The 13692-nt window shown below is 38.5% G+C and overlaps 1 protein-coding gene across 1 annotated transcript in view; it reads right to left on the bottom strand.

Annotated features, from left to right (window-relative positions):
• The window catches only part of aqr (aquarius intron-binding spliceosomal factor), a 154261-nt gene that overhangs the window by 111384 nt on the left and 29185 nt on the right, over positions 1 to 13692 (bottom strand). The window contains 5 exon segments of the mRNA XM_055157746.1: positions 874 to 1041; positions 2155 to 2333; positions 3010 to 3151; positions 3463 to 3583; positions 8715 to 8817. Of these exon segments, the coding sequence (XP_055013721.1) occupies positions 874 to 1041; positions 2155 to 2333; positions 3010 to 3151; positions 3463 to 3583; positions 8715 to 8817 (713 nt within the window).

Genomic DNA, 13692 nt, shown 5'->3' with positions numbered 1-13692 from the left:
GAAGCAGTAGTCTGTATTTTTCTGACTAAGAGAAAAAAACGGACGACACTTGAGACTGATCCCTTAGCCCAGGCGTCCACGATCCATTGGCAGATTGTGGCGTAATTCGTCCGGTGTTGCCTCCCTGTCTTGGTGAATGTGAATGTGAGTGGATAATTTAAGTTTGGATTTTTATTTCCTACAAGGAGGAGTCAAATATACATTGAGTAATAATGTGTTTAATGCAACTTTGCTCACAATTTTTCCATTTTACAGAAACAAAACTTAAAACCACATGGCTCATTTGCATAAACTATGAGTGCTGAAAAACAGTTCGGTCCTTGTGCGCTGATGCGGTTCAGCTTCTGTCAGACTAAAGGACACAACTCAGTGGAGTATGTGCTACTGATGGTGGCCATAATGCCCTGACAATTCATCAAGCGGTGTGGCTTCATAGTTTACCAAAGTCATACTAAAACATTTTGACAGATTTTTGAGCGCCGTGTACCACATAAAATCAGTTCGAGGTCAGTAACTACAACCAAAATTAAGTAAATAAGGCGCACCGTTGATTTTTGAGAAAATGAAAGGATTTTAAGTGCGCCTTCTAATCCCACCTTGCAATGACATGAAGCGGTAGTTTTCAGTTTAATAGCTCCTTTTACCTTTTGTTCAGCAGAACAATTCCAGAGCTAAAATGATCCACATGATTCTAGTGAAGGTGTATGAAGTTTATAAACACTTCCTGTATTACATGACATCACAAGGTGGATCTGCTTGAGAGAAAACTGAGCCTAAATATATAGAGTTTGGGTGTCAAATATGCATGAATGAAACAACTTTGGAAAAACAGTCACTGCACAGATATGATTAGGCTTGTGGCGAGTTACTAACCTTCCTCTATGACGCGTCCCTTTTCGTCCAGCATGCCCTGCACCTCACAGCCCCTCACGTACACCAGGCCCGTCTGCTCCAGGAAGGGCTGTCGCCGGTCAAACCGTGTGCCGTATGGGAGGCAGGGACGCACCGTGATCAGGAAGCACACATCATGCTTTCGAAGGCCTACGAGAAGAGAGAACACAGACAATAATGCAAACTACTACAAACTACTACTACTACTACAGCAAACACAGTACTGTCATTTTTTGTTTGATGTAAAACTGTAAATAATACATTTATTTACAAATAATCATAAACAGTTATGATTAGCTTAACAAAATTTATTTTGGAATATTTTTATATAAAAGTTAATAGGGCAATTAACTTTGAATTAACTTCTCCATTGAACAATTTATAGTCAAAGTATAGGCTAAAGTTAAGGCTGTCCAATTAACAGAATTTTTCATTATTTGTGTGTCAAACGATCGCCAATCTATAATTGAGTAGTTTACTCAAAATTTTTATTTTGGAATATTTTTATAATAAATAAGTATATTCATTTTATTTTTTAAATATAGAGATTGTAGAACAGCTGGATATATGGTTTATTTTAGATACATTTATGTTTTTCTATGTCTTATTTCAGGTTCAAAGTATATTTTATTCATTTTCTGTTTTATACATTGCAAAACAGCTCTAGGGTACATATTTGTAGCCTATACTTATTTTATTTTTTTTTTTTTAAGTTTTGCGTAAATTATCAGTAAATTATCAGTGACAAAGTGTTTTGTTTTGTTTGTTTGTTGTTTGTTTTGGTTTTGAGGGAGAAATGCTGAATAAATGCATTGTGTAACTAAAAAATAATCGTTTTTTATAATCATGATTTCAATATTGGCCAAAATAATCGTGATAATTATTTTTTCCACAATCGAGCAGCCGTAGCTCACAGTAAGGGCCCATGTTTTTCAAAGTTTCAAAGACCTGCTGTTAGTGTAGATAATTTTTTTGATTGAAAATGTACATAATGTTGCTTTAATTTAGTCAATTACGTAAAGACAATTAGTCGCGAATCAAAATTATTATTTTTTGTGGGAGGCAAAGTGAACCCTTTTTCAAAAATGTGTATCTTTTAAATGTATTATTGATGAAAATCTGAAATTGTAACGTGTAACAGGGGTTAATCTGTCCTGCTACAATGGTTAGTCACTAGTGATGCTTTCTATTACTACTGTTACTATTACCAGCGTACACACTACTGTCAGTTTAACATGTGCTTTAACTGTCCCGACTGCGTACCTTCCCACTCGTTCTTGATGTGGTCCTGCACGTTGAGGTTGACGGTGACATCGGCGCGCACTCGGGCGGGCCAGCTCTCCCCGATGTTTGGTTTGGCCACTTCCACGATGGAGAACCCCGTGATGAACTGTGCCATCCTCGCCCAGCCCCCGAACACCACGCCGCCGTATTCAGACTCCCTGTGGAGAGAGAGAAGGAGGAGGAGATATTTTAGACTTTTTCTGATCTATGTTATAATTTTGGTTCCCCGTTAAAAACATACAAACGCTACATATTTAGTTTTTCTCTCAAACAGAAAACACTCCTTTTCACCTTGTCATGTCATACAAGAAATGCTCCTGTGTGTTTTAAACTCCAGACACTTTCACTAGAATCATTTGGATAATTTCAGCCTGGTCTTTTGGTCTTTACAAACAGATGTGTATTTATAAATATATCTTTTTTCATTTGCAAAAAAAAAAAAAAAAATCATCGATTACACAAATTCACACAGATTTTTCTCTATGATGTATTTTTGAGACATTCTTTTCGGAAATCCGCAAATCCAGCAGAATCTATGTGTAAAGATCAAAATATGTGAAAAATCCCTCAGTCGTCCAGGTTGAATCCATTGCAAAGGAGAAAAATGAGTTTGTTGACTGGACAAAAGTTTGTTTGGTCGAATACGTTTTGCTGCTTGGATGAGCTGCGAAGCATAGTCAACAAACTAATTTTTCTCTTTTGATCAAAATAGAAGATACGAATAATAAATTTGCATTTGTGGATATCAAAACACATGTACAAACCAATGAGTATTTGTATATCTCCCTCTGTGCATTGGTGAATATTAATGAGACAAAAGTAACCCCATATTACCAAGGTTTCATGCGCCAGACCACGTCCTCGATGTCCTGTCTGATCTCGTAGGTGGACTCGAGGCGGAACAGGTTGAAGTTCCGCAGAAGGTAGTCGTGGAGGGTCAGGAACTGCAGATTCAGCTTGGGTAACGCCAGACACCCTAGACAAACACAAATAAACACAAATAAATACATGCACATTAACCACAAGAAACCTTTTGCTGTAAAATAATTATAACTATTTTCTTTAGGATAAAAGATGAGAATAACGGGGTAGGAGGGCCGTGGTTTGGAGGACTAAAGGCGATGGTTAAAGGGGAAAGTGGTATGATCTAGAAGTAAAGAATGCGAACAGCCACAGATACTTCAAAACTCCAACTCTAGGGTAACAAACTGCCCTATTTTACACTAAAAATACAGCTTAATGCAAAATATTAGCTATAACTCTGCTTCTCGTGTTGAGATGACATACCCTCTCCGGAGTAGTACTCTGTGGGCACGATGTTTTGGTCCCAGATGATCTTCTCGGTGGGGTACAGGGGCATCAGGTTGAGCTGTTCTATCTGCGAGATCCTGCGCTCATGACGGGAAACCTGCGGAAACAAACAAGGGTCTCCTGAGATACGTACGCGACACGTATGTAGGAGTTTTGGACGTTATCATGGAATTTTTAACAACGCTCAACGTCCCAATCAGAAGTTTAGAATGATAACTCTATACTAAACAAACACAATACTTTCTCAGTTACAATATTTAAAGATGCACCATGGAGATGTAACTGTTTTGGCTGGACTTACAGGTCAGAGGAGTAACTGAATAAATGCAAGATAGATCAATTTAATGCCTTACAGTCGAACATTCTAAGCAAAGAAATAGCATCTCCATGGAGACAAGGAGTTGGCAGATCTCAACCAGACGTTACATAGTTAAATCCAGTGGTGGGAATTTTTTTAAATTTACTTTTCAGAGCATTTAATCGTGTTATAATTGTTTATCGTATATTCCGGACGACAAGGTTCACTTAAAATCCTTCAATTTTCTCAAAAATCAACAGTGCGTCTTATGTATTATTTCTGGTTGCACTTACTGACCTCGAATCGATTTTATGTGGTACACGACGCTCAAAAATCTGTCAAAATATTTGTCGTCAGTTTGTTTCACTTAATGCGTCTTATAATCTGGTGCGCCTTATAGTCCGAAAAATACGGTAACTTGTCATTTACCCTCTGAAGTTGCATTTGGAGTGATGTGTGCATCGCGCTTTTTCATATTGCTGTTCAACCTCTGTTTTCGCCGCCACCGGTACACACCCACTACTCTGTATTTACGTTGCTCACCAACTTTATTTTATTAATCAGTAATACGTGTAGCATTTGACAGGATTGCATAATAATTTTAGTACAAATTAAAAAAATCTGGAGCTTGCAGGTAACCGTAGGAGGGGCTGAAAACTTAACTTCTAACGCGCAAGTCAGTGAAATTGCTGTTTTAGATGAATATTGTGATTTAAAATGTGCAAATTATAACATAACGCTCCAGTGGTGTCATGCATTACAGAATAACTACAGAGCATGTTCAAGTACAATAAGTCTTCTTTAAAATATTGAAATGTATAGGACCATAACTAAACAAGTACTCTCAAATGTATTGTATTTTTAGGACTATAAGGTGCACTTAAATCCTTAAATTTTCTAAAATATTTACAGTGTGCCTTATGTATTAATTCTGGTACACGGTGCTCAAAAATCTGTCAAAATCTTTTAGTACAACTTTGGTAAGCTATAAAGTCGCACCGCTTGATGGATTGTCGGAGCTTTACGGCTACTGTAGTCAGGAGCCTCGTGGAGTAAGTCTGACAGAAGCTGAACCGCAACAATGCACAAGGAGCGAGCTGTTTTTTTCAGCACTTATAATTTATGCAAATGAACCATGTGGTTTTAAGTTAAGTTCAAAGCCGCATTAAACACATTATTACTCAATGTATATTTGAGTCGTCGTCGTAGAAAAAAAAAATAATAATTTAAATTATCCACACACATTCACATTCATAATCCACATTCACCAAGACAGTCTTAATGCATTTTATAATCTGGTGCCTTTTATGTATGAAAATAAACGAGAGAATTCAACATTATTGATATTGCTCCTTATAATCCAACGTGCCTTATAGACTGAAAAAATACGGTATTTCTTGTTTTTAGCATATCATGTTCTGAAAATATGCTTGTAGTGACAGCACAAAAAAGGCATCAGCTAATCAGAAATTCTTCTTAAATCCATCCTGGAACAGCATAAGAGAGCATGTGTAAACATCCACGGGACATACTTTACACATCACATGAATAATGGTTGGAGGGCTCATGAAATATTAAAGAACCGTTAATATATTTGGTTTATGGGCGCCATCTTGAATTTGCATGTTTCTAAAGGCCATACACAGAGCTAATTCAGGGTTCATGTGAACATTATACATTAGATTATCATTATCTAACAAATATTACATCTAACAGTTACAGATGGGACAAGATCTTGTGTCACAGGATCTCATGAGACAAAAATGCCACAAGACTGTGCGCACATGAGAAAAAATATCTTGTGAGATTTTTCTTCCACATTTGGGGAAGACGTAGTTCCAAAAAGCACTGATACAATGACAACAAAAATGTTAAATGAAATAAATAGAAATTCTGAAGCCAACTTTGGGGACTATTCACGTCAAAATCTCTCGTCTCATTCTCGTCAACCCGTCTTGTCTTGCGGAAACTGTGTCTCATCCCACCCCTCCTACCAATATAAAACACTGGCATTTATGTTTTCTGGTAAATATTGAAAAGCTTTTAACTCTTTCCCCCATGTAGACGACATTTGACGACCCCCCTGTACCCTTACGCTGTGCTACTTATGTTAAAAAGTGACGATGGTAGCTTCCGGAAAAAACACAACACGAATGCAATGGAAAGATCACAGTTTTAGAAATAATGATATTTTATGGATACGTTTAGAAAAAGTGACTTTTATAGATTTCAAAGTGATGATGAAGTTGATTATGAAGTGGAAAACAGCGACAGCGACGGACTTTCGGGGAGAAGATGAGAATGCCGCTGATGCGTCTGTGTGGAGTCCTGCGATGTCCCAACAAACTATCTGAGCTTTATACTCGATTATGAACCAAAATTGACCTGAAATCTGGATGTTGCCCAGGCCAGTCCTTTGAAATATTTCAGTCTTTTTTTCCAAGATGCGATGTATAACAGAATCGCTACAGAAAAAACGCTTATGTGGAGCTCTGCGCCTGAGAAAACAACCAAGATGACAAATACTGGACACACACTGACGGGGAAGAGTTTTATTATTATATTATAATAAGCTAAATGAGTTGAATAAGTTAAATGGAAAAAAAATAATTGGGTGCACACAGGTGTACAACAAGTAAAAACAGGTGTACACTTGGCTGTACTGTATCTGGTGATATGAAATCTGTTTAAATACTTTGACAAAATATATTTTTTATTTTTTTTGAATATAGTACTCAGAACATGCAGATATCAGATGCTGAATGTAGTTTTTTGTTTTCGGTTTTGCACCTGACCAGGTAAACTCTCATTTTCAGTGAGCTGTTATACACCTATAAATGAGTTGAATCACATTTAAACATCCATAAATGAATAGTTCAGAGTCTAAGGTTTCCAGAGATACAAATATGTCTGTGTTACAATTAAGTTCATGAGTGTAAAAATCATTTATAATCACTCGTGGAAGTATGTTTTCTTTTATGCAGTTATGCTCTATGGGTGTAGCCTAGTAACATATGTATGGGTTGTTCCTAGTCGGCGTCCAGGGGGGAAAGAGTTAAAGGAACTATACGAAACCTGTGCTCTTATGTTAAAAAAAATACTACAACCCCCAAAGAATACAATGAATGATACAATATATCGATACTAATGGATAGATATTGATTGATTATATCAATAATTATTTCTAATAATATATACAACTACGCCTACACAAGATCAAAATTGTATGAAATATAATGTATTAATTTTTTAAATCATGAGAACAGTGAATGTAACTAATAAATATTTGTGAATTTTTTTTTTTATTGTTTTGGAAGCATTTTGAATTGATTTGAGAATAAAGTATGATGATATATCTCTGAACCAATTTTTTCTTACACCGCTAGTCACCGATTAGTCGACTAAAAAGGTCGGGTGACAAAAATTATTATGATCTGTCCCAAAGTGCACTCACAACACTACACCTGCACAGAACTTCATGCAAAAATAATGATATAAACAGAAATGCACAAGAAAATTAAGTATGTCACGGGCACATTTTTAGAACGCCCATCAACTCACCCATTCACACCCATTCATACATCAGTGTAGGCAGAGACTGACAGAGTGTCTTGCTAAAGGACACAATGACAGCATTCATCTGTGGGAGTTGGAATCACACCGCCGAGCTGTGGGTCAGTGGATCTGACCGCTCAACCGACAGTGTTTATGTCGAGAGTGGGATAGAACCGCCAACCGTCTGATCAGAGGATAAACGCTCCACTGACTGAGCTACAGTCACCCACTATACATTCCAGACCACACTGTGATGTCATGTGGTGGTACAGGAAGTGCTATGCTGTGTTTTTAAACTCCATGCACCTTCACTAGAATAATTTGGATAATTTCAGACCTGGAATTGCTGATCTCTACAAAACAAAAGATCTGATCAGTCTAGTGTCTAATAGCAGTGGAATGAGATACAATTTCCACAAAACAAGATTAGACACAAAACTAACTCTACAAAAACGAGACAAGATGAAATTTTGAAGTTACTATAAATAAATTATGCAATCTAGTTCTTAATTTTATTCTTGCCATTTTTGATTTGATTTTATTTCATATTTTTGCTGTAGTGCTGCTTTTTGTGACTACAGCTTCTCAAAAAACGTATCCCGCGAGTACTTTTTATCCAATCCAAAAAACATGCGGAAAAAAAATCTCACAAGATCACCATTTTCAGCATTTCTGCACGATCTTGTGGCAATTTTGTCTCACGAGATCTGATCCCGTCCTTAGTATCGAAGCGTTATAAAAGCACGAATTTGTTGCATTTTAAACTACAGTCAAGTTCCTAATTTTATTCTCGCCGTTTTTAATCCTGCTTTTCAGATTTTTGCTGTAGCTCTGGTTTTCGTGACTACAGCTTCTCAAAAAACGTATCCCGCCAAAACCTTTTATCGTTTTATCCAATCTAAGAGTAAAAATATGGGGCAAAAAAATCTCACAAGATCACGATTTTCAGCATTTGTGCATGAGTTTGTGGCAATTTTGTCTCACAAGATTTTGTGGCACGAGATCTTGTCCCGTCCTTAGTATCGAACCGTCATAAAAGCAGAATTTGTTGTGTTTTAAACTACATTCGTGGCATTGAATTTGATTGTCTTACATGTAAATAAACCTTATAATTGCTTGGGTATGCAAATTCAATCGGCTGCTACTTGAATTCCTAGGTCAGATAGAATATTAAAAACATGAAATACTAAACAAAAACCAAACTCATTAACCCATAAGCTCTGAACAAAACATCTCCAGTCATGTATAATGTATGAAGGACTTTCTTAAGGTCTAGTTTCTGGTTTGTATGAATATTTGATGCGCAGGGATTGGGTGTTGCAAAGTAAAATGCAGCCCATAGAGGTAGAACGTGTGATAAAAGCAGCGTCATTACCAGCAGCTCCAGGAGGAAGTCCTTGTCGTAGCTGGTGTCCTGTCCTTCAGCCAGCTCCGGTAAAAGGCACAGGTAGGACGCCACCTGGTGGAGCTTGTTCGGACTGCAGGGCACAAGAAAATGAAAGCACTGTTATTACAATATATTTTCTATACTGTACTACATAGGGTCCGAGGGCCAGTTCCAGCTCCTGGGGCCGAAATCGAGATTTAAATCCAGGGGGGAGACTTAATTCCAGAGTTTAGGGCCTGCCTGGTCTTAAAACACACTTTTATTCTCTGGCTTTTAACATTGCGTGAGTTGTGTGGTCCTCTATTTATTTTATTTATTTGACTTATTTATTGCTAGTTATTTGAGTTTTAGTGGTTTCATTGTTTTAGGACAGGTATGATGAATTTTTTTGCAATTTACCTTTTTGTTGTCTTCTGTGCAGCAATTTGGAAACTGCTTTGTTTGTAAAATGTGCTGTATAAATAACGTGGATTTGGATTTGGACATAAAGACAAGATCTTGGGTTGTTGCAGACTCTGACAATCGATTAGTTGACTAAAAAACTTTCAAAACTGTTAAGTATCACTATGATCTCCCCGTGTATCTTTTTTTTTTTAATTGAAGAATGTCAATGTTCTTTTTAGAGAACGTGTAAAACAAACGACGTACAAGAAGTCTGTGTTTCTGTCAGTCATATCTTTGCATTGTTTCCTTACGACCTCTTGAAATACTTTATTTACTTGTACATATACATTTATATAATTTATGTCGTATTTGACGCCTCTCTCTTGTTATTTTATATTGCTACTTATTTGAAAGTTTTCATTATTATTATGTTTTTTTTTCTCACTCTTTGTTATTGTAATATAATGTGATGTGTGAGCTACTGTGTCCAAGTAATTTCCCTTGTGGATCAATAAAGTCTGTCTAAGTCTAAGTCTAAGTCATAAAAATAATTGTACAGGAAAAGAGTGAATAAAATTATAAGATAAACAGTAAGATTAAAGGTCTTGGAGGGACACCCCTGACTTAAAGTGTTGAAAATGCAGGATATTGTCGACATTAAATCTCCTCAAAGTCGTGTATAAAGCAAAGTGCAGAGTATTACCTGTAAATATTGAAATATTTGAGACGAGAACAAACCACTAGTTTAAAATGAACCTACATGTTTAAAAAACCCAGATTCAGAACCAAGGTTATGGAGCGAAGCATCGCTGTGAAAGGAGTTAATTTATGGAATAGTGTTGACAAGGATATAAAAGAATCAAGTACAATGACGACATTTAAAAAATACATCAAATCGAACGCAATGTGTGTGTATGAAAAAGAAAACTAAGTGTAGATTTCTGTTTACAATTGATTAATAGTTGTGCCTGAACTGAAATGTACTGATTTAAATGTTTAGTAACCATCGGTGTTGATGTTTTGTCTTGAAAAGGGGGCAGATAACATAAGATTTCTCTTCTTTCTGCTCCTTTCCATTCATTTCTTGTATGTTTAATGTTGTGACACTGTTGATGTCTTTTTATACTTTATGAATGAACTAAATAAACAAACAAAAAACAAAAAATAGATGTAGACGGGACGCAGCGGTCTCATTCTGACCTCAAGAGCTGCTTATACAATATATCTGCACTGGGGTGAGACACATTCTGATAAAAAAAAAAAAAAAATCAGATACAGCTTCAGGTCAAATACAGATTTCCAAGAGTTTTCCCCAGCCCTTTCCCATTGTCCGGCGTGACATAACTTGTGCAGACACCAGCATGTAAAGCACCCCCCCCCCGGCCCTCGCACCGCGCAGCCTTATCGTGCACTTCTTGTGTTCGCTCCTCTCCCTGACAGTGTCCTCCTGCTCCGTCAGCATGTGTCCAGAGCCCTGGGATTACGGAAAAATCAAAGCCCGCGCCGACCGGACAAGCCGAGGCGTGGTCCTGGGCACGCGCGCCGCCGCTAATCGCGCTGACACCGACGGAGGACGGACGCGATGTGACAAGCCCCCGGACGTGTACATGCATGCGGGCGAGGGAGGGAGGGAGGGGCTGGAGGGCGAGGAGCGGGCGGAGGGCCGGGTGCTGAGGAGGCACTTCGGAGGGATGACCTGGCATGTGAGACGTGCGGATAAGCAGCAAAACAACGGCGGTAACAGAGGTGGGGAGGAGGAGGAGGAAGAGGCTGACAGCTGAGTAAGAAAGAGGGAGAGGTGAGCACAACGGTAGGTTTAAACGGAGCTGCTGAAAAGGTGTTTGCACTGAAAATCACACGCAGAAGTATAAGACATCGCTCCTGTATGATCAAATCAAACAGCAATCTGACCTTGTGACAACCTGCTGAGAGGGATATACAGGATTTTTTTTTGTGTTCAGAGCAACTCCAGAGTACAGATGTAGTCTTGGTCATGCTTTGAGAGAGTGAGTGTCAGATTTAACCAATCCCAGTGCAGTGTGACCAGTCAGCAGAAGCAGATCGCCTTTGTTGACTCATTGAACAGGCCTATATGCATGCAATGTTTTTGTGTATAGGTGCATCACATGAAGGCTTTCACAACGGCTATGTTTAGATGAGGATTTTGAATAAAAATAATCTAAATCAGAATAATCAAATTTCTGCTTTTAAAAGACCATGTAAACACTTAATTCCTAATGAAAATGACTGTTCGGAATCATCGCGGGTGGTTTATTCTGATTTTAAAGAATTTATTCCTCGATCATGTCAACCACTGGTTCCTAAAGACTGGATCGCAACCCTCAGGTGGGTTGCAAGAGATTGTTTTTTGCGTCGTCTTGTCATGATCTGCATATAGGTTTGCAATATACATGTTGAAATGTTAAGACGTGTTTTCGTATAATTTCTAATCTTTATGTAATTATTTTATTGACTATTTTGTTCCAGTATTGCTGGTTCAATTGAATGTTGAAAAGAAAAAGAAATGAGCTACATTTAATGTCCAAATAGTCGACTTATGGATCATTTTATTGCTGCTTCAATGACTGTTTTACATTGTTTAAAACTTGAGTAATACTAATTGTCACTCAGTCAACAATAAAATATCCTCATTAATGTTCAGTAATGTTCAAATCCACGTTTATTTTGTGATTTACGAATAAAATCTATTGACTTGGGTCGCAAAGGTTTGTGAATTTTAAAATATGGGTCCCCAGGAAAAAAGTTTGGGAAACACTGATGTAAACGTTCCTTCTTCTTAAAAATAATCCTGGTTATTCAGCGCATGCTCGTTGTGTCGCCCTTCTGATGCGATCCGGATGGTCCAGCTCCACCAGTCCTCTTTTCGGACTTTAATTCACGTCTCTTTGGATTTGTGAGCGGGATGCGGGAGTGGTCTGAGGTAGAGCAGCCGTCGACACAGTTTGTCTTCTTCCTCCCTTCTCCTCCTCAGCTGACAGACATAAAGCGTGATGAGAGAATTCTCCAGCTGCTGCTTCATCATCATTTGAATGATGGCAAAAAAAGTTTGTATCGTGTTTGTGTCCGTGGCGCAACAACAAACCGAGATGACAAAAAGCCGGTAGCAGCTGAAGTGTGTGTTTTCTTCCGGTCGATGTAAATACGTTCGTGTCTCTGTCCAATCAGAACCAAGCATCAAGTCTTCTCAAATCACAGGGCTCAAGTTCGAGTCAAATCCCAAGTCGCTGACCTTCAAGTCCGAGTCGAGTCCCAAGTCTTAGTCCATTTTATCAAGTCAAGTCTCAAGTCCTAAAAATAGTGACTCAAGTCTGACTCAAGTTCAAGAAACGACTCGCAAGTCCCACCTCTGCCAACAACATTCAAAACATAAAGCTTGAGGAGCGCCTTGACATTTTTAAATATTGTGTCTATTTCGTATGTGCAAAGAGAAAAATATTTCCAATTTTTCAAAGTTTAAAGGTACAGATTTCGTGGAATGAACCAGATCTTATGACAAAATTTGGGGAAAGAAGGTGGTTCAGTTTTTCTATACAAGTTTTTATATATAAAAATAGATCTGAGGCCTCTGACTCCCCAATAATACGACCACAAATCAGTTCTGATGAATCGAACGCGTTACTCACACTGTGTAGACAATAATAACTGTATCACTGCTATTGAACCAAGTCTGCTGTAAGACCTCAGTCCATCACGCGGCAATACCACGGTGAAAGGTAATAAAAACCTTAGTAATTACAATCCGGCAATAAATCTGCACCTCCTCGCTCCCCTTTCACACACCCCTCCTCTCGTGTAAAACCCTAAACCATCTGTACGAGCAGGTTCACCGGAGCGAGGGCACTTTGGGCTTTTTGGAGGCCTAATATCACTTGACAAACACAGCTGTTCTGCTCAGACTGTGGAGGATCGATGGAGGTAATGAGGCGTGCCCTGCTCTGTGGCTGCTGCCGGCTGCTGTTTATCGGGGAGGCCGGGCAGAGAGAAGGGCACTGCTGTTGGCTAACAAGACAGCACGGGTCACAGTCTGCTAAACTAAAGTGATGAATCAAAACCGCTACGATTATTTAAAGGTGCACTGTGCGGCTTTTCTGACAGAAGCTCTGTGACGTGCTGGTCTGGAGATGTTACTGTGTTATTGTTTTGTCTGGAATATGCAGGCTCCTCCCACCACTCAGACCAAGAGACAGGTCAGATATGCGATACAAGTATTGTTTTAGCGATAAAATGACTTGAAGTTTAAAAAAAAAAAAAGCCACATATACAAGTTTTATGGCGTATTTGGTCAAGTACAAAATGGCAGTGTGTATTTTTCCCATCCTTCAATGCTTCTTGGTTCAACCTGTCAGGAGCAGTGCAGTGTCCACCTGGGGGCCCATCTCCAGATCTTCTTGGTCGGTCTTGGGCTACGTTTACACTGAAACGAATCACTGTATCGCCGTATCGGAAACTATTTGCGTCCAGACACGCCTTTCTGTGTCCGCAAGCCTTGCCTATCCACACAGCTTTGAGCATATTCCTTTACGTTTTACGAAACTTAAAACCACATAGCTAATTTGCATAA

Source organism: Boleophthalmus pectinirostris, unplaced genomic scaffold, assembly GCF_026225935.1.
Source record: "Boleophthalmus pectinirostris isolate CB_2022bp ecotype Guang Dong unplaced genomic scaffold, ASM2622593v1 HiC_scaffold_10, whole genome shotgun sequence".
Taxonomy (NCBI): Eukaryota; Metazoa; Chordata; class Actinopteri; order Gobiiformes; family Gobiidae; genus Boleophthalmus; species Boleophthalmus pectinirostris.
Note: the sequence above shows the minus strand (reverse complement) of the source record. Positions and strands in the feature narration are given on the sequence as shown.